The sequence below is a fragment of the Bufo bufo genome, chromosome 5 (assembly GCF_905171765.1).
Source record: "Bufo bufo chromosome 5, aBufBuf1.1, whole genome shotgun sequence".
In the NCBI taxonomy this organism is placed as follows: domain Eukaryota; kingdom Metazoa; phylum Chordata; class Amphibia; order Anura; family Bufonidae; genus Bufo; species Bufo bufo.
Window position 1 is genome coordinate 12208847 of NC_053393.1, and position 22668 is coordinate 12231514.

Below are 22668 nucleotides of genomic sequence, written 5' to 3' on the forward strand. Positions count from 1 at the left end.
TCCGTGTTTTGCGGATCCGCAAAACACAGACGGATGTGTGAATGGACCCTTAACCTACACTGGTTTTCTGGCAGAAGTGATCATAAACTGGTCAAGCCACATAGTCCCCGCGCCCTCCGCTTCACGCTCCGCCCTCTTTTTAGAAAAGTGGCGAGTGCGGCATAAAAAGGGGGGAAGTTGCAAATCTTTTAACATGATGAGCCTTGTGCAAATATGTGCGACTTTTCTACACCAGAGCAGTGTCATGAAAGTGTTAATAAATTTCCCCTGTGAGTGACAGGGCGATTAGATGTGGAGCTTCTGGCAGATGATGGGAGTGATACGCTGTGTAAGGGTTGAAGAATGATAGTCACGTCCGGGTGCTGTGCGGGCGTAGAACAGACAGCGCCCGGGCCAATTCACAGACCGTCGTATCATGCACCATCCAGCTCCAATTTTCCCACAAGAGTCATTGGGGATCATTTATTAAGGTCGTCGCCTAAAAATAGTCGCAAAGGGCATTTTTATGGCAAGTACGACAGATGGAAGGATGGGAGCGGGTGGGGGCGGCGCAGGGGTGTGTTGGGGGCCGCGCCGGGGCAGAACGCTGGCCCTGGCAAATTGGCTACTTTTTCTCTTAGGCGAAAAAGTAGACTAAGGCCTCATGCACACGACCGTTCCGTTTTTTGTGGTCCGCAAATTGCGGATCTGCAAAACACGGAAGTCGCCCGTATGCCTTCCGCAATTTGCAAAACAGAACGGGCAGCCCATTGTAAAAATGCCTATTCTTGTCCTCAAAACGGACAAGAATAGGACAGGTTATATTTTTTTTTTCGAGACCACGGAATGGAGCAACGGATGCGGACAGCGCACGGAGTGCTGTCCGCATCTTTTGCGGCCCCATTGAAGTGAATGGGTCCGCACCCGAGCCGCAAAAACGGATCGGATGCGGACCAGAACAACGGTCGTGTGCATGAGGCCTAAGGCTACTTTCACACTTGCGGCAGAGTGATCCGGCAAGCAGTTCCATCACCGGAACGGCCTGCCAGATCCGGCAATCTGCATGCAACCGGACAGCATTTATAGACGAATACGGATGCGGGTCCGTCTCACAAATGCATTGCAAGAACTGATCCGTCTGTCCGTTTTTATTTTTTTCAATTTTTTTTTCATTAATGCCGGATCTGGCACTAATACATTCCTATGGAAAAAAATACGGCATTCTGCCAAGTTTTCCGGATTTTTGGCCGGAGATAAAATGGTAGCATGCTGCGGTATTATCTCCGTCCTGATCAGTCAAAAAGACTGACCTGAAGACATCCTGATCAGTGATGGCCAGTTCGCAGTGTTCGCCGACGAACACATGCGATCTGCCATCTTTATTCCCAAGTCTGGCGATGCAGAGGTAAGTCCCTACCTGTGCCTGCGCCGCGAGTCGCTCTGAAACACATGCGGTCACCGGAAGCAGGCAGTTCCGAGAACAGCCTTTATCGGATGAACTGCCTGCTCCCGGTGACCGCATGTGTTTCAGAGCGGCTCGCGGCGCAGGCACAAGTAGGGACTTACCTCTGCATGGACGGATCGCTCTCCATACAGAATGCATGGGGATAAAACTGATCAGTTCTTTTCCGGTATTGAGCCCCTAGGACAGAACTCAGTGCCGGATAAGAAAAACGCTAGTGTGAAAGTAGACTAAAAACGATGCCAGGCGACGGGCGGCCATATATGCGCCTGATTTATGACGAGGTGCATACTACGTAGCTGTATACTACAACAGAGCAAGGGAGACAATTAAGACCGCTGTAAAAAGCCGTCTTAGTAAATGCCCCCCGTTTATGGTCTATTTAAAAGCTTGTCAGCGTTTACTGCCTGAATACGCCCAGCACAAGCTATAATCAGGCCGGTTTAGTCTCCGCTCACATCCTTCTGACCCTGCGAATATCAGGACTGCTTTCTGGTTGATGCTGGCACACAGTCCGATGCCGACGATACATTCAGTGTCAGTCGACCATCCATTGTGATGAGACAGGCCGCCATGAATGCTCTGCTGCTGATAATTCCCAGTCCGAGGGGACAGGATTTAGATGTTATCCATGCTGTTTGAAGGCAGATCACAGCCAATCCCAGGGAGCTCACAAAGCTCCACATCACAACACTAAACCCCCCATTTTTCCAACCTCAAGACTCCCTTTCATGCCGCACTAATCGCTGTGACTGAAGGAAGCGTTAATCATCCATCAGAACCTGGCACAGTTCATATCAGGCATCGCCTCGAAGCCGGGAGCGCAGATCTACTTATCACCCGGATGACAAGTGGCAATGGACGGTGCTATGTGCCCGATATCTTGGACCATGAGACGTCTACAGTCTCCACTGCAGTCCAATGTGCGCCTCATCCGGCCATGGTTGCTAAAAAATTCAGGCCAAAATATTATTCAGATTGGCAGTCCTTCCAAAAGACCTGCCGCCGGCCGGCCCTCTTGTGCCAGACGTCTTTCTATGAAGTACTCCAGGCTGTAAGCTCTTGAGACATGACAAAGCCACTCGACCCATTCCCAGTCTTCAGCTGTGGCTGGCAGATCGTCTAAGGGTCCATTTACAGTCCGCATCCGTTCAGCAATTTTTCGGAAAGTGTGCTGTCCTCATCCGCACTTCCGTTCCGCGGCCCACAAAAAAATAGAACATGTCCTATTCTTGTCCGCAGACACAGACAAGAAAATACATTTCTATTAGGCCTCATGCACACGGCCGTTGCCCGCCCCGAAAACAGCGGGTCCGCAATATGCAGGCATCGGACGTGTGCTCCACGCTTTACTTGAATGGGTCCGCAATCCGGAGCTGCGGTGCAGAACGGAGGCACGGAAGCACTATGGAGCGCTTCCGTGGTGTTTCTGTCCGCGCCTCCACACCGCAAAAAAATAGAACTTGTTCTATTTTTTTGCGGTGCAGATGGATCACGGACCCATTGAAGTTGAATGGGTCTCGATCCGTCCCGGCTGCTGCATAGACGTTGCCCGTGTATTGGGGATGGCAAATTGCGGTCCCCAACGCACGGAACGGACGTGTGCAAGAGGCCTTATAGTGCCGGCAATGTGCGATCTTCAAAATGCGGAACGCACATGGCCGGTGTCCGTGTTTTGCAGATCCACAATTTGCGGACCACAAAACACTTGCAGACGTGTGAATGGACCCTTAGGCTGTGTTCAGACAGAGCGCTCTTGGCGCATTTCTTGCCTCGATGCCAATAGCTGTGCAGCAAAAACTTCATCCGTCTTACTGTTAAAGGTGGCAATGTCAGCAGCGGTGGAACTGCGGCAAATAGTGGTAAAACCGAGGCGCAGTTCTCGCCCTTTCCACTGGCATTTCCTCTGCAGTAACTGGGAATGAATGGCTGCTCTTGTAATCGTCCAACAGAACAGGGTCACCCACACAGAGAGGCCTTCTGTCCGGCTCACAGAGGGAAGCCCAGGCAGATGACCCCCCTATCCGTACACCCGGGGGCTGTACACATGAGACAAGCCCTTTAACAGCCGGGGCCCCAGACTGATCCATTTTACCTGTAGTGATACACTGCTCCATTCACACGTCCGCAAAATGGGTCCGCATCCGGTGGGTGTGGACCCAATCATTCTCTATGGGGACAGAATGGATGCGGACAGCATTTGCGGTGTGCGGCCCCGATCTTTAGGTCCGCAACTCCGCAAAAAGATAGGGCATGCCCTATTCTTGTCCGCAGCTTGCGGACAAGAATAGGCATTTCTATGGGGGTGCCGGGCTGGTGTGTTGCGGACCCGCAATTTGCGGGCCCGCAACACACCACGGACGTGTGAATGCAGCCTAACAAACTCGCAGTCCAGGAAAGAGATTTGCTTGGATGTTTTGGTAACTCCCATAGGTTTTTGTGGATCAGATGCGGACACATTCAAAAATATTGTCGCACAGGTGTTTAAAACGTCAAATTTTTTAATGCCGAACTGCCGTTAAAACACAATGGGGGCCATTTACTGAGTTGCAAGCTCATGTACATGATCTACATGTGAATAATGTGGCTGGGCTGAACCGTGTAGTCCGCCCTGAGGTTGCCTGTACACGGTGAAGACGTGAAGCGCTAACTACCTGCAGATTACAGCTTACTGCTGGGACATGCGCGTAACCCGACAATTAGCGGTAACCTGCATGTGATTACCGCAGGCAGCGCACTGTGTACAGGCAATCTAAGGCCGAGAAAATCTGCAGCGTAATACCGCACCCGCTAAGAAGATACGATTTCTAGAAGGTGCAGAAACCAATCTACAGTGAAGGGGGTCATTCACTAAGAACGGTGTTTATTTAAGCTGTTCTGTTACTCCTCTTTTGCGCTGGCTTTGCTGCCGGAAGATGTGCATCATAAATTGGGCGCACCTTCAGCAGTCCATGCACCTTGCAGATGCAGATTTGGTCGGGATTTTTTGTGGAAACGCACAGAAAATCTGCATAAAGTACACTGCCATGTGCATTTACCCTGAGGGCTCATGCACATGACTGTGAGCAGGCTGGAAAACACGGGCCGTGTCAGCCTCGGCGGCTCCAGTGACACCAGCTCACTGCAGCTACCATTAGACCCTATTGTACATGAACTCCCAATCATGCGCCCATTAGCTGCCGTGGGTGGGCATCAGCTGTATGGGACGAGCCCTGCCGTCTGGCCAGGTTTTATGCATTTATAATCTACACACAAGACGTATAATTGCTGGGACCCCTACCGCCGCTGCTGTTCTCCATTCACAGTCTATGGGACACAGGCGCAGCGGATTGTGATGTCAGTCACTCACGCCTGTACAATTCATTTAAAAGGCTCGTACAAAAGTATAAATCCTCTATCAGCCGGCAGAAGCCGAAACTGTCTGCATCAGCCATCCTCACTATGTGCACAGTCAATGCAGGGTCTCCATGATCTAGGCAGCACGCCGCTCTCACCCCGGCCTGTGATCTCCAGTACACGACATGAGGACGGCGCCAGCGATCTCCATAGCAACGCTGCAGAGGGCGAGGCGTAGGCTACACCACAGATCAGTAATGCACCGCTCGCTGCACATGGAGGGAAGGATCGCACCGTCCAAGAAACACTAAATTACTACATTAAGGCTAGGTCTACACAACGACATTTGTCGCGCGACAATTTTTATAATGGCAGTCTATGGTGTCGCAATGCAACATGCTGCGACTGCGACGCAACAGTCGCAGAAAATCCATCGAGATCCAGGCGCAGCATGTCGCATGTCGCATGTTGCAGTGCGACACCATAGACTGCCATTATAAAAATTGTCGCGTGACATTGGTGCAACAAAATGTTGCGCGACAAATGTTGCGCCCTTATTGTCGTGCGACAAATGTCGTCGTGTAGACCTAGCCTAATACTGAAGACCTGCCGTTAGGCTCCATTCACACATCCGCAAAATGGGTCCGCATCCGTTCCGCAATTTTGCGGAACAGGTGCGCACCCATTCATTCTCTATGGAGACGGAATGGATGCGGACAGCACACAGTGTGCTGTCTGCAGCCGCAATTGCGGAGCGCGGCCCCGATCTTCGAGTCCGCAGCTCCGCAAAAGATAGAACATGTCCTATTCTTGTCCGCAACTTGCTATGGGGGTGCTGGGCGGGTGTGTGGCGGATCCGCAATTTGCGGGTCCGCAACACACCACGGACGTCTGGATGTGGCCTAAGAATGACTCCCAGCACCCGCACCAATCAGATGTTTGCCGGGCACGACCACTACACAGAGCGGCACCGAGTTCTGGTGAACCATGCCAGGAGTCAGACCCCCGCTGGCCTGATATTGATGCCCTATCCAAAGGCAGGGCATCAATAGTAATACCTATGGATACGCTCACATCTGCGTTCACATAGCTGGGTAATGCCGCGAACTGCCGAATCCCTATCACCTATAACGGGATCTGACAGCCGCTTCCCGACAGAAATTGCAGCTTTCCGCAGGATTTTTTGTCCGGCCAAAAGCCACCAATGACGCCAGAAAGCGGCCAGATCCCATCATCCGACAGGCTGTTCCTCTGTTTTCTGGCGTAATCCTCCATTTTCATAAGGCCTCATGCACACAAATGTTGTTTTGGTCCGCATCCGAGCTGCAGTATTTGCGGCTTGGATGCGGACCCATTCACTTCAATTTGGCCGCAAAAGATGCGGACAGAACTCTGTGTGCTGTCCGCATCCGTTGCTCCGTTCCGTGGTCCGCAAAAAAAATCTAAAACCTGTCCTATTCTTGTCCGCGATTTGAAAACAAGAATAGGCAGTTATATTAATGGCTGTCCGTGTCCTTCTGCAAATTGCAGAACGCACATGGACGCCAAACGTGTTTTACGGATCCGCAATTTGCGGACCGCAAAACACACAACAGTCGTGTGCATGTAGCCTTAGACCAGGCATGTCCAAAGTGCGGCCCTCCAGCTGTTGCAAAACTACAACTCCCAGCATGCCTGGATAGCTTACGCTATTAGGGCATGCTGGGAGTTGTAGTTTTGCAACAGCTGGAGGGCCGCACTTTGGACATGCCTGCCTTAGACGATTTTCCATTTTGCAGATTGTACGGACGCTGTCACACGTCCCCGGCACAGAATACAAAGCCTGTGATGACGTCTGTGACAAGGTGGACGGTGGTTTACCTGTGTACACGATCCGTGTTTCTTTGGTCCGTGTCTACTTTTTGCCCTCCATGTGTCGGCCATATTCAAGAGACACTGCAAGGCTGAAAAGAGATTTCCAGAGCCCGTCCTACGTACGATGCCCTCTGTCTACCGTCAGTGGTTTTCACGGACCCACAGACTTCAATGGGTGTGTTTGGGCTGCATCACGGATCAAAACAGAGCAGGTCTCTGTGTTTTTTCCTCTGACCCACAGTCACTGGAAAATCAATAATGTAATCGCATTAAAATGAACTGTTACGTGTGCTGCCTGTGATTCCCTGAGGTGTGAACGAGGCCTTAGCATTCACGTATAGACCTAATCGCCATATAATGGGGAGAGGCTCGGCAGTACTCATCACTCTGGAGGCGATTCCTCATGACATCTCACCGCCCGGCACAATCCACGTCATGTGTTTAACACACAAACGCCAATGATGTATAAACTTCAGAGCTTAAGGAGGCAGAACAGAGAGCGTTTAATAATTTCCGTAATTGCCCTCATTTTCCTAAGCTTCGATTTCCTATTCTGTCATCAGTAGAAAGAGGAGGGGATCAGCAGCTAAATACAGTGATTAGGCTTAGAAAACCATTACACAAGCCCCGATTATTAAAAAGGATGTGAATGGCGCTTCTGTCTGCATTAGCCCTCTTGCACACGACCGTATGTAATTTGCAGTCCGCAAAAAAACAGATCCGCAGAAAAAAAAACGGAAAAAGAACGGAACAGCTGGCCCTTCATAGAACAGTACTACCCTTGTCCGTAATGGGGACAATAATAGGACATGTTCTATTTTTTTGCAGAACGGAAATATGGACATACGGAAACGGAGTAACTTCCGTTTTTTTTTGTGGACCCATTGAAGTAAATGGTTCCACATACGGTCCACAAAAAAAAATAAAAAAAATGAACAGACACGTTCGCATGCAAGAGGCCTAAATGTCAGAGCGGCTGGCTTAGTACTGGCCTCCTTAGAGGGTCTTATCACATCCCTGGAATCGGACGCGTTTACCGCCTCTGTACGAGGTACCGGAGCTCAGATGGGCCGACTGCTCTGAGGCGGCGTCTGAGGCCCTGTGATACCTGCGGCCATCACCACAGTGATCATCGGCACAAATGTGCATCAATAAAACCCAATGAGCCGAGCGATGAACGGCCAACACTCAGACCACAGCCGCGCTCTGCAACTGCTAATTAAGATATATTAGGAAACTGCTTAAACAGTAATCCCCTAATGTAAAGTACAACCCCTGCATCTGCAGTGGCCCACTGGTTCACTGCTAAAGGGTTCATGTCTTGGCTCACTTTAACTCTTTCAAGACCCTGCTATCTTCCCTTTTTGTGTTTTCGTTTTTTAGTCCCTGCCTTCCAGGAGCCATAACTTTTTTATTTTTCTGGTAGTTCGTTGCAGTCTATGGGACAATAGCTCTAACGATCATATGGTCAAGTTCCTTTGGGGAAAAAAAAGTTCCTTTTGGGGAAAAATAAAATGTAAATGCAAAAAAAAAAATTTAAATCACCCCCATAAAGCGGTATTCACACGACTGTGAGACGGCCGCGCCCGTTTATCGGAGCACAAACCACAGATCCGCAAAATACGGGCACCAGCTGTGTGCTCGCCACATCGCGGATCCACCGACTTCAATGGGTCCATGATCTGCAAGATGCTGCCAAAGATAAGGCATGTCCTCTCTTTGGCGGAGCGGAGGCACGGACTCAGAAGCACACAGAAGGGCTTCCGGGTGTTTCCAGGTTTGTGCCTCCGCACCACAAAAGACAGGACATGCCCCATATTTGGCAGCATCTTGTGGACGGACTTCAATGGGGCCATGTGAACGCAGCCCAATACAAATAAACAAAAAGATTATTTGCACCGCCACGTCCCAAAAATACCCGTACTATAAAAAATATAAGCGTATTTATCCCATATGGTGAACACCGTAACAGAAAAAAATGCTAATTGTTTTTCGTTGCTTTACATCCAAAAGAATTGGAATAAAAAGTGTTCACAAAGTTGAACACGCTTCAAACTATTATAATTGAAAACTACAGATCTCCCCGGAAATAAGGAGCCCGCACAGCTCTGCGGACAGAACATTGTGGAGGGATTGCATTTTTTTCTAATTCACCACATTTGGACATGTTTTCCAGCTTCCCACTACGTCGTGGCCAATAGAAAGTGCTCCAGGAAGGCAGATAATAAAAACAAAAACGGATAGGGGATAACTAGTAGATCCTACCGCTCAGACCCCCACCGTTCACGAGAATGGCGGCCCCTGCAGCCCCCCTGAAACGAACAGAGCGGCTGGTCTGGCATGCATGTAGCTGTTCCGTTCATTTCAATGGGAATCTCCGGAACTCCCATAGAAATGAATGGAGCGGCCACGCACATGTGCGACCAGACGCTCCGGTCATTTCAGGGAAGCTGCAGGGGATACTGGAACCCTGTTCTCGTGATCGGTGGGGGGGCCCAGGGGTAGGACCCCCACCAATCTAATAGTTATTCCCTATCCTGTGCTTAGAGCATAACTTCTAACAACCGGAATACCCCTTTAAGGACCAAAAGGAGAAGTGCATAGACAGTAAGGCTGGTTTCACACGGGCGTTGCGGATTGGGGCCGGATGCGTTCAGAGTGCGTTCAGTGAAACTCGCACTATTTTGCAAGCAAGTTCAGTCAGTTTTGTCTGCGATTGCGTTTAGTTCAGTTTTTTCGCGCCGGTGCAATGCGTTTTGATGCGTTTTTCACGCGCGTGATAAAAAACTGAAGGTTTACAAACAACATCTCTTAGCAACCATCAGTGAAAAACGAATCGCACCCGCACTTGCTTGCGGATGCAATGCGTTTTTCACGCAACCCCATTCACTTCTATGGGGCCCGGGCTGCGTGAAAACGCAGAATATAGAACATGCGGCGATTTCCTGCGTTGTGCATTTGAAATCTGCGTCATGTCAATGCAGCGGAACCTCCAAATGAAGAGAGTGAAATCCGCAGCCATTTTCGGCGGCACTAATGCAATTTTTGTTGCGTTTTCTTGCTGCAAAATCTAAAAGCCAAGTTTTCCACTGCAGTTTCGCCGTACACAAGTATCGAAGCGCGGTGGCTCCGTGAGCGCTGGTACACTAAAACAAGGCCATCAGCTCGGGTAAGCAAGACAAGATCAGAACTTATTTTTAGTCTCTGGATGCTTACATTCACTGGCAGCAAGCAGAAATGGCAGCACTGGTGCCTTGCAGCGCTGGGGTCCTGGGCGGTCCTGCGTGGAGTTTGTGTTTTCTCCCCGTGTTTCCTCTCACACTCCAAAGACAGACTGAAAGAGACATTAGATTGTGAGCTCCTGGGGACAGCGTGATGCTAATGTCTATAAAGCGCTGCGGAATATGTCAGAAATAAGGCGTTCAGATGCGGAGTGACCGCGTGCCCACGATCCTCTGCTCTCCCACATATAACGGCATCCTTCTCAGCTCCTCACCCGATGTGGCAGACTGTGTGTGAACAGGTGTTTGACGCCTTTATTGGTGGAATCCGCAGCTGCTGTATCCCGCGGTGACCGCGGCCGGTCCTCTTCCCTGCCCTGCACGCACTGCGTCCGCATTTCACTAATTAGCTGATTTGCATATGGAAAGGGAATGAGACGGAGCGATTCATAAGCGTCACCAGAACTTCCAGATGACAAGTCCCAGTCCTGTCACTGGAGGACAATAGTGAAGAGACGGCACCGTCTGTGGTCAGGGCACAGAGCGGCAGGGGGTTGGTTTTTTTGTTTTGTTTTTAGGAAACTGCGTCTCATATTTCCCGTAGATCTTCGGCGTCACACGTGGAGCGGACGTTTTTACTGCAAAAAAACTCCGCTAAAATGCAAAAGGCAGAAAAATGAGTGAATCCTCCGTGAGGACGGTGAACATCTCAGATCGCTGTGTTGTTTATAGCAATGGCCGTTCCAGTGATCCAGAAATGTCGCCAGTAGTTTCGTGATGGAAGGCCTCATTCACATTTCCCTGTCATCCGTGTTTCATCCGTGAAGATATCCATGAAGAATCCGAGTTTGGTCCGTGTGTCCGTTTTTCTCGCCCTCCCATATTCCACAGACGCTGCTCAGCTAAAAATTTATTTCCAGAGCATCTCCTAGCAATGGACCATCACTGGTTCTTCATGGACCCACAGACTTCAATGGTCATGTTAGTACACGTCACGGACCACAACAGTCCATGTCGCCACGAGATTTCCTGACCCCCGGGTCACTGGAAAACCACTGATGTGTAAAGCAACAATGGGGAAAATTTACCAAAACTGGCGTAAATGGGAAAACTGGCTTAGTTGCCCTAGCAACCAATCAGATTCCACCTTCCATTTTCACAGCTCCTTTGAAAAATGAAAGGTGGACTCTGATTGGTTGCTAGGGGTACTAAGTCAGTTTTCCTTTACACCTGTGTTGATAAATCTCTCCAATGGGTTAATGTGAACAAGGCCTAAGAGTCTGATCACCGCAGTGAGGCCCCAGCAGAGACAGCGGCGCGGTCTGTACGAGGGGACAACCACCCAGCCCTGGCGGAGCGCTGCCCTCTCACATTACCGCCACATTCATCAGTCGCATCGCTCTGTCATGTCCTCCGCTTCTACATATATTATTGATGAGCAGCCGGATAAATCTCTTCTCCTGGTCAGCACCAGACGGGGGCTGGGATCTCGTAACTGAGAACAGTCTCTGTCCATGTCCTAATACAGCTATATAATATGGTCTATACAGGGTCCGGGACATTACCGGTAAAGCCTGGCGATACTAATACAGCTATATAATATGGTCTATACAGGGTCCGGGACATTACCGGTAAAGCCTGGCTGTCCTAATACAGCTATATAATATGGTCTATACAGGGTCCGGGACATTACCAGTAAAGCCTGGCTGCACTAATACAGCTGAATAATATGGTCTATACAGGGTCCGGGACATTACCAGTAAAGCCTGGCTGTACTAATACAGCTATATAATATGGTCTATACAGGGTCCGGGACATTACCGGTAAAGCCTGGCGATACTAATACAGCTATATAATATGGTCTATACAGGTTCCAGGACATTACCGGTAAAGCCTGGCTGTCCTAATACAGCTATATAATATGGTCTATACAGGGTCCGGGACATTACCAGTAAAGCCTGGCTGTCCTAATACAGCTATATAATATGGTCTATACAGGGTCCGGGACATTACCAGTAAAGCCTGGCTGTACTAATACAGCTATATAATATGGTCTATACAGGGTCCGGGACATTACCGGTAAAGCCTGGCGGTACTAATACAGCTATATAATATGGTCTATACAGGGTCCGGGACATTACCGGTAAAGCCTGGCGATACTAATACAGCTATATAATATGGTCTATACAGGTCCAGGACATTACCGGTAAAGCTGGCTGTACTAATACAGCTATATAATATGGTCTATACAGGGTCCGGGACATTACCAGTAAAGCCTGCGGTACTAATACAAGCTATATAATATGGTCTATACAGGGACCGGGACATTACCGGTAAAGCCTGGCGGTACTAATACAGCTATATAATATGGTCTATACAGGGTCCGGGACATTACCGGTAAAGCCTGGCGGTACTAAGCACATGAGCGTGACCACAATTTACCGAACACTGAACCGCCATTATAATCCTCTCCTGGCAGGCGCCTCTCACCGACTAGAGATATACACCGTGTGGTAAGTCTGGACACATACCGTACATCTTTTAACTGGTGTAACGTGTAGAAAATTGATTTCCAATGAAAGTGATTATGCCAGTTTTTGCCCTAAAAAAAGTCACAAGACCCCTACTTGCGACTTTTTAAACACCTATGCGACAATAGTTTGTGCTGTGCTCGCCATTTGGGAGTGGCGAAGAGGTAAAAGTGGCAGGAGCCAGGACACGGGGCCCGACATATCTACCATCTTTTACACCTGGAAGCAGACGTTAAAGTGGAGTGAAACTACTCCAGGCCCTGACTCCGGGCACGCGGACTGCCGGCGGTGCGCCTAATCCGTGATGTAAAAGGCCGGTCTTTGTAAACACTGGAAGGGACGGTTTTGACCTATCTTTACCTGTTTAGGAGTTAAAGGGCTAGTCTGGTTGGTTAAAGTTATGGTAGGGGATAACTATCAGATTGGTGGGTGTCCTACCGCTGGGACCCCCACCCATCACCAGAACGGGGCCGCAGTACCCCCTGAAAATAATGGAGCGGCGGGAGATAGGCGAGTACAGTGCTCAGCTATTTCCAGAACTCCCACGTACTGGCAGTGGATGCCCGGGGGTGCATGCACTGGGCACCACAGCGAGGCAGAAGGGGCAGCGCCCCCGGCCACACCTGCCACATGGAGCCCCTGATTGTGCCTTCCTTACATAGGGAGCAATGCAGCAAATGGAGACCGGTCCCCTGAAACAGAACCGTGCAAAAATCTCAGGCCACGTGACCCCGGAGACAAGCAGCTGGTGCCGCACATTTCCACATGGTTCAGTCCCATCCTTCTCGGCTGCCGACTGCGGCTCCACCCTCCGCTCTGACTGTGTCCTGGGAGCGGAGCCGTGCACACGGAGGGCACCATGCTGCCTGCCCCACAGGAGGCCACCGTTTATTAATACATCAAGGGAAACAAGAGGCGGTTTATAAAACGTACAATAAAGCTGTGGATTAATGTACTCAGCGCTCATCAGAGGCCGCCTGCTCCGATCACTGGGACAGCGCCGCAGAGAGACCGTTGTGCCCGGATACCAAGCAGCCGCGGCGCCCGTGTCACCTAATCCGACCTGTCACAACAGAGCGAGCCGCTGAGCCCCGCCATCCCCAGCACAGGCCCACAGTGTACTGCAGCATCCGGGGCCACACAACCGGCCCCGGGGTACGGCACAGAGTAAGCACAACGCACATCTAACTATATACACGGAGTCCAGGCCTCACATGCGGCTTCTTCTGGACTATACCGGGCAGTACGGCAGCACATGCAGTATAATACCGCTCTATAATACACATTCCAGGACCAGACGTCTGTGACAACCACGAGAAATATTATTCTAACTCTGAACAAGTCCTGCTAAATCTTTCAGGCCATCTGTCTGGCCCCTCCCCTTTTTGAGGCCCCACCCCCTCATTGTAATATTAATTTTCTCCCTGCTGTCCCTGTAGAAGTAATATGTCAGCTCCACATCCTGCTGAACCTGTCCTTCCACACAACAGCCACAGAGCAGAGCAGAAGTGTGCAGCATGGGGGATAGAGCAGTAGCTGGAAACGTCATCCCTGCTCAACCAGATATTTACCATTCGGTGCTGCAGGGGTTAATCATCTTCCTGACCGGAGGTGGCCTACAGGTTGATCACATGACCCATCAGCTGGTCAACACCGCTCCTGTGCCCTCACACCCACCGTATCCTGGCAGTGCCCATCTGTCCGTAGGGACGAGCCCCGACTAGGCTTACGTTAATGGAGGCCTCAGACTGATGCCATACAGCGCCATCCGTAAAATTAAAAAGTATACGTTAAGGTGTGCCGCCGCAAGTGGGCAGGTCACCGCCGTGGCCTGCTATTGGCTGCACCCGTCAGGGGAGATGCGAAGACGGCGTAGAGAGATCCGGGAGGAAGCCGTCGCCGGGGCCCAGGTGAGTATAGTCAATATGGCGGTCCAGGTACTGTCGGGGGAGGGTTATTACTATGTATCATGTAGAAAGGGTTAATACAAGGCTGGTACTAATGGACTGTGATTCCTTTCCCATCACATTATACACGGATCATCTCCCGGGGTCACGACCACCTGGTAATCCAGCAGCGGTGGTCGTGCTTGCTCACTATAGGAAAAAAGTGGCAGCTTATCCACACTCCCGTGGTCCGGGCCAACAGAGAAGCCGGCGGCCTTCCTATAGTGTGCAGCCACGTCGTAACCATGGATACGGGCAGTGTATCAGGAGGCAATATGGAGAGTCACAAGACATTAGTGAGGGCCTGGTATTAACCCCATCTACAGGATCACTGCCAACCCCCGTACGGGCACACAGAGACCCCGAGGGACCTCATATTAACCATATCCTGCCCACACAGGAAGCCGGAGGTAGAGAGTGTTAACCATTTACTGCTCAAAGCAAAGAAACAGTTCACACACACAAGATGCTGATGTTACCTCACATTAACCCTTCCCTCCCCTCACACACACACAAGATGCTGATGTTACCTCACATTAACCCTCTCCTCCCCTCACACAGATATAAGATGCTGATGTTACCTCACATTAACCCTCTCCTCCCCTCACACAGATATAAGATGCTGATGTTACCTCACATTAACCCTTCCCTCCCCTCACACAGATATAAGATGCTGATGTTACCTCACATTAACCCTTTCCTCCCGTCACACACAAGATGCTGATGTTACCTCACATTAACCCTCTCCTCCCCTCACACAGATATAAGATGATGATGTTACCTCACATTAACCCTTTCCTCCCCTCACACACATATAAGATGCTGATGTTACCTCACATTAACCCTTTCCTCCCCTCACACACATAAAAGATGCTGATGTTACCTCACATTAACCCTTCCCTCCCCTCACACAGATATAAGATGCTGATGTTACCTCACATTAACCCTCTCCTCCCCTCACAGATATAAGATGCTGATGTTACCTCACATTAACCCTTTCCTCCCCTCACACAAGATGATGTTACCTCACATTAACCCTTCCCTCCCCTCACACACATATAAGATGCTGATGTTACCTCACATTAACCCTCTCCTCCCCTCACACAGATATAAGATGCTGATGTTACTCACATTAACCTTCCCTCCCCTCACACACACACAAGATGCTGATGTTACCTCACATTAACCCTCTCCTCCCCTCACACAGATATAAGATGCTGATGTTACCTCACATTAACCCTCTCCTCCCCTCACACAGATATAAGATGATGATGTTACCTCACATTAACCCTTTCCTCCCCTCACACACATATAAGATGCTGATGTTACCTCACATTAACCCTTTCCTCCCCTCACACACATAAAAGATGCTGATGTTACCTCACATTAACCCTTCCCTCCCCTCACACAGATATAAGATGCTGATGTTACCTCACATTAACCCTCTCCTCCCCTCACACAGATATAAGATGCTGATGTTACCTCACATTAACCCTTTCCTCCCCTCACACACATATAAGATGCTGATGTTACCTCACATTAACCCTTTCCTCCCCTCACACACATAAAAGATGCTGATGTTACCTCACAATAACCCTTCCTCCCCTCACACAGATATAAGATGCTGATGTTACCTCACATTAACCCTCTCCTCCCCTCACACAGATATAGATGCTGATGTCCACACATTAACCCTTTCCTCCCCTCACAAAAGATGATGTTACCTCACATTAACCTTCCCTCCCCTCACACAGATATAAGATGCTGATGTTACCTCACATTAACCCTTATCCTCCCTCACACAAGATGCTGATGTTACCTCACATTAACCCTCTCCTCCCCTCACACAAGATGCTGATGTTACCTCACATTAACCCTTTCCTCCCCTCACACAAGATGATGTTACCTCACATTAACCCTTTCCTCCCCTCACAGTTTATAAGATGCTGATGTTACCTCACATTAACCCTCTCCTCCCCTCACAGATATAAGATGCTGATGTTACCTCACATTAACCCTCTCCTCCCCTCACAGATATAAGATGCTGATGTTACCTCACATTAACCCTTTCCTCCCCTCACACAAGATGCTGATGTTACCTCACATTAACCCTCTCCTCCCCTCACAGATATAAGATGCTGATGTTACCTCACATTAACCCTTTCCTCCCCTCACACAAGATGATGTTACCTCACATTAACCCTTTCCTCCCCTCACAGATATAAGATGCTGATGTTACCTCACATTAACCCTCTCCTCCCCTCACAGATATAAGATGCTGATGTTACCTCACATTAACCCTCTCCTCCCCTCACAGATATAAGATGCTGATGTTACCTCACATTAACCCTTTCCTCCCCTCACACAAGATGATGTTACCTCACATTAACCCTTTCCTCCCCTCACACAGATATAAGATGCTGATGTTACCTCACATTAACCCTCTCCTCCCCTCACACACATATAAGATGCTGATGTTACCTCACATTAACCCTTTCCTCCCCTCACAGATATAAGATGCTGATGTTACCTCACATTAACCCTTTCCTCCCCTCACACAGATATAAGATGCTGATGTTACCTCACATTAACCCTCTCCTCCCCTCACACAAGATGCTGATGTTACCTCACATTAACCCTCTCCTCCCCTCACAGATATAAGATGCTGATGTTACCTCACATTAACCCTCTCCTCCCCTCACAGATATAAGATGCTGATGTTACCTCACATTAACCCTTTCCTCCCCTCACACAAGATGATGTTACCTCACATTAACCCTTTCCTCCCCTCACACAGATATAAGATGCTGATGTTACCTCACATTAACCCTCTCCTCCCCTCACACAGATATAAGATGCTGATGTTACCTCACATTAACCCTTTCCTCCCCTCACAGATATAAGATGCTGATGTTACCTCACATTAACCCTTTCCTCCCCTCACACAAGATGATGTTACCTCACATTAACCCTCTCCTCCCCTAACACAGATATAAGAGGCTGATGTTACCTCACATTAACCCTCTCCTCCCCTCACACAGATATAAGATGCTGATGTTACCTCACATTAACCCTCTCCTCCCCTCACACAGATATAAGATGCTGATGTTACCTCACATTAACCCTTTCCTCCCCTCACACACATACAAGATGCTGATGTTACCTCACATTAACCCTTTCCTCCCCTCACACAGATATAAGATGCTGATGTTACCTCACATTAACCCTTTCCTCCCCTCACACAGATATAAGATGCTGATGTTACCTCACATTAACCCTTTCCTCCCCTCACACAGATATAAGATGCTGATGTTACCTCACATTAACCCTCTCCTCCCCTCACACAGATATAAGATGCTGATGTTACCTCACATTAACCCTCTCCTCCCCTCACACAGATATAAGATGCTGATGTTACCTCACATTAACCCTCTCCTCCCCTCACACAGATATAAGATGCTGATGTTACCTCACATTAACCCTTCCCTCCCCTCACAGATATAAGATGCTGATGTTACCTCACATTAACCCTCTCCTCCCCTCACACAGATATAAGATGCTGATGTTACCTCACATTAACCCTCTCCTCCCCTCACACAGATATAAGATGCTGATGTTACCTCACATTAACCCTTTCCTCCCCTCACAGATATAAGATGCTGATGTTACCTCACATTAACCCTTTCCTCCCCTCACACAGATATAAGATGCTGATGTTACCTCACATTAACCCTTCCCTCCCCTCACACAGATATAAGAGGCTGATGTTACCTCACATTAACCCTCTCCTCCCCTCACACACATATAAGATGCTTATGTTACCTCACATTAACCCTCTCCCCTCACACAGATATAAGATGCTGATGTTACCTCACATTAACCCTCTCCTCCCCTCACACACAGATACATGATGAGGTTGCCTCATTAACCCTTCCCTCCCCTCACACACAAGATGCTGATGTTACCTCACATTAACCCTTCGGTCCCCTCACACACAGATACATGATGAGGTTGCCTCATTAACCCTTCCCTCCCCTCACACAGGCAGAGGATGCTGCGGTTACCTCTCCGCCATCTTCCCGGCGGTGTTGCTCACAGTCCCCTCCGGTCGCCGGTGTCCCCGGGATCTCCGGGTCCTGTGCTCCGGGTTAGCAGGGTGCTCGGGAGGCCATGAGGATCAGGAGGACGGATGTGGCGGAGGATGAGGCCGCCCGTCCCCCCCCGCGATCGCCGACAATCCTCTCCCTCTCTGTCAGCCAGCGGGGCCGCGCAGGCTCGGATCAGGGCGCGCGCCCGGCCGGTCACCTGCTGCTGAGGCGCGCGCCCGAGAGAGAGCGGCAGGTGCGGGAGAGACTGTGCGTGCGATGTGCGTGATATATCTGCGTGTGTACTGTACATTATATATCACCCTGTACTGTACATTATATATCAGGGTGTACTGTACATTATATATCAGGGTGTACTGTACATTATATATCAGCCTGTAATATACTGTACATTATATATCACCCTGTACTGTACATTATATATCACCCTGTACTGTACATTATATATCAGGGTGTACTGTACATTATATATCAGGGTGTACTGTACATTATATATCAGCCTGTACTGTACATTATATATCAGGGTGTACTGTACATTATATATCAGCCTGTACTGTACATTATATATCAGCCTGTACTGTACATTATATATCAGCCTGTACTGTACATTATATATCAGCCTGTACTGTACATTATATATCAGCCTGTACTGTACATTATATATCACCCTGTACTGTACATTATATATCAGCCTGTACTGTACATTATATATCAGCCTGTACTGTACATTATATATCAGCCTGTACTGTACATTATATATCACCCTGTACTGTACATTATATATCAGCCTGTACTGTACATTATATATCAGCGTGTAATATACTGTACATTATATATATCACCCTGTACTGTACATTATATATCACCCTGTACTGTACATTATATATCACCCTGTACTGTACATTATATATCAGCCTGTACTGTACATTATATATCAGCGTGTAATATACTGTACATTATATATCAGCGTGTAATATACTGTACGTTATATATCAGCGTGTAATATACTGTACATTATATATCACCCTGTACTGTACATTATATAATCAGCGTGTAATATACTGTACGTTATATATCAGCGTGTAATACACTGTACATTATATATCAGCGTGTACTGTGCATTATATATCAGCGTGTAATATACTGTACATTATATATCAGCGTGTAATACACTGTACATTATATATCAGCGTGTAATATACTGTACATTATATATCAGCGTGTAATATACTGTACATTATATATCACCCTGTACTGTACATTATATATCAGCGTGTAATATACTGTACATTATATATCAGCGTGTAATATACTGTACATTATATATCAGCGTGTAATATACTGTACATTATATATCACCCTGTACTGTACATTATATATCAGCGTGTAATATACTGTACATTATATATCAGCGTGTAATACACTGTACATTATATATCAGCCTGTACTGTACATTATATATCAGCGTGTAATATACTGTACGTTATATATCAGCGTGTAATACACTGTACATTATATATCAGCGTGTAATATACTGTACATTATATATCAGTGTGTAATACACTGTACATTATATATCAGCGTGTACTGTGCATTATATATCAGCGTGTAATATACTGTACATTATATATCAGCCTGTAATACACTGTACATTATATATCAGCGTGTAATATACTGTACGTTATATATCAGCGTGTAATATACTGTACATTATATATCAGCGTGTAATATACTGTACGTTATATATCAGCGTGTAATACACTGTACATTATATATCAGCCTGTACTGTACATTATATATCAGCGTGTAATATACTGTACATTATATATCAGCCTGTAATACACTGTACATTATATATCAGCGTGTAATATACTGTACGTTATATATCAGCGTGTAATATACTGTACATTATATATCAGCGTGTAATATACTGTACGTTATATATCAGCGTGTAATACACTGTACATTATATATCAGCCTGTACTGTACATTATATATCAGCGTGTAATATACTGTACGTTATATATCAGCGTGTAATACACTGTACATTATATATCAGCCTGTACTGTACATTATATATCAGCGTGTAATATACTGTACATTATATATCAGCGTGTAATACACTGTACATTATATATCAGCCTGTACTGTACATTATATATCAGCGTGTAATATACTGTACATTATATATCAGCCTGTAATACACTGTACATTATATATCAGCGTGTAATATACTGTACATTATATATCACCCTGTAATACACTGTACATTATATATCAGCGTGTACTGTGCATTATATATCACCCTGTAATACACTGTACATTATATATCAGCCTGTAATATACTATATAGAAAATGCCTTTTCTTGTCCGCAATTGCAGACAAGAATAGGACATGTTCTATAGGCTCTACAAAAAAACGCAGTGTTCGCCCGATCAGGCCTGATCTTGTGCGCACACTTGCGTTCAGTCCGCCCCACCGCAGTGACAGAATTTTTTTTTTTCTGATCACTGCAAAAACACCGTAAAATCGCTGCGGCCCTATAAAGATAACTTTTGAGGGGCATGGCGAGTTCATAGAAGATTTTTTTTTTTTTGGCACAAGTTACCGGAAATTGACTTTTTTTTGTTGTTTTGTTTTTTCTTACAAAGTCTCATATTCCACTAACTTGTGGCAAAAAATAAAATCTCACATGAACTCACCATACCCCTCACGGAATCCGAATGCGTAAAAAATTTTGACATTTAAATTCCACTTTAGGGCCCCTAAAATGCCAGGTATAACTACCCCACAAGTGACCCCATTTTGGAAAGAAGACACCCCAAGGTATTCCATGATGGGCATAGCGAGTTCATGTAAAATTTTATTTTTTGTCACAAGTTAGTGGAATATGAGACTTTGTAAGAAAAAATAAAATAAAAATCATTTTCCGCTGACTTGTGACAAAAAATAAAAAGTTCTATGAACTCACTATGCCCATCAGCGAATACCTTAGGGTGTCTACTTTCCGAAATGGGGTTATTTGTGGGGTTTTTCTGCTGTCTGGCCATTGTAGAACCTCAGGAAACATGACAGGTGCTCAGAAAGTCAGAGCTGCTTCAAAAAGCGGAAATTCACATTTTTGTACCATAGTTTGTAAACGCTATAACTTTTGCGCAAACCAATAAATATACACTTATTCCATTTTTTTTATCAAAGACATGTAGTACAATCAATTTAGAGGAAAATTTATATAGAAATGTAGTTATATTTGAAAAATTTTACAACAGAAAGTGAAAAATGTCAATTTCGATTAATAACAAAAAAAGTAAAAATGTCAGCAGCAATGAAATACCACCAAATGAAAGCTCTATTAGTGAGAAGAAAAGGAGGTAAAATTCATTTGGGTGGTAAGTTGCATGACCGAGCAATAAACCGTTAAAGTAGTGTAGTGCAGAAGTGTAATAAGTGGTCTGGTCATTAAGGGGGTTTCAGCTAGGGGGGCTGAGGGGGTTAAGGGTTTCTGTCGGCGCAGTAGACAGGGAAACGCACTAACCTTACACCGCGAGCCCTAACTTGCACCCAACCCGCTGTCCCTGCCTACTTGGGGAGCAAGCCCTAAGTGGCAAGTCCACAACTGGTCAACCGTCCCTATGCTGGTAAGTGCAGGGAGTCAAACCATGCCACCGCGGTAAAAACTGCAGGGACCTGTTCACACAACTGGAACCCCGAACAGACAAACACAGGGAAAGGTCAAAGCCGGGAGGTCAATATGGTGCCAAACCACAGAGCAGAGAGGGAGAGAGGTCACATCCAATAGTAACAATCCAAACCGCAAAATAGCAACAGGAGCACAGCAAGGGAAACCTATAACCCGGCAGGGTGTACCGCCAGCAGGGGGTTAAATAGAGTGCCGAGTCCCCGGATCAGAACCTGATAGATCCATTTCTCTGTGCTCCATTAGCCAGAACACAGGAGAGATCAGCTGAACAATCAGCCACTGCTAGTCACAAGCCGGCTGTGCGGAGAAAGAGGATTGCAACCAATCACATCATCAGGGGGCGTGTCCTAGCAGCATGTCCCCCCCGACGCAGCTGCGCTGAAGATCTCACCGCTGGAGCCCGGACAAGTACGTCTGTGACAATTTCATGCTTTGCCGTTTAGGCGTTCTATACAATAGATTGCTTGTAGCATACTGTATATATGTGCAGTATATTATAGATGAATGTATCACACACTACACAGATATATAC

At 47.4% G+C, this 22668-nt stretch overlaps 1 protein-coding gene across 2 annotated transcripts in view; it reads right to left on the bottom strand.

The window, feature by feature from the left end:
- The window catches only part of ARHGAP39 (Rho GTPase activating protein 39), a 166822-nt gene extending 148232 nt beyond the window's left edge, over positions 1–18590 (bottom strand). For both annotated transcript variants that reach the window (XM_040433246.1, XM_040433245.1), the window contains exon 1: positions 18394–18590. In XM_040433246.1, coding sequence (XP_040289180.1) covers positions 18394–18404 — 11 coding nt within the window. In that variant the 5' untranslated portion in view covers positions 18405–18590. The remainder of the gene's footprint in view (positions 1–18393) is intronic.
- Between the last annotated feature and the right edge of the window lie 4078 nt (positions 18591–22668).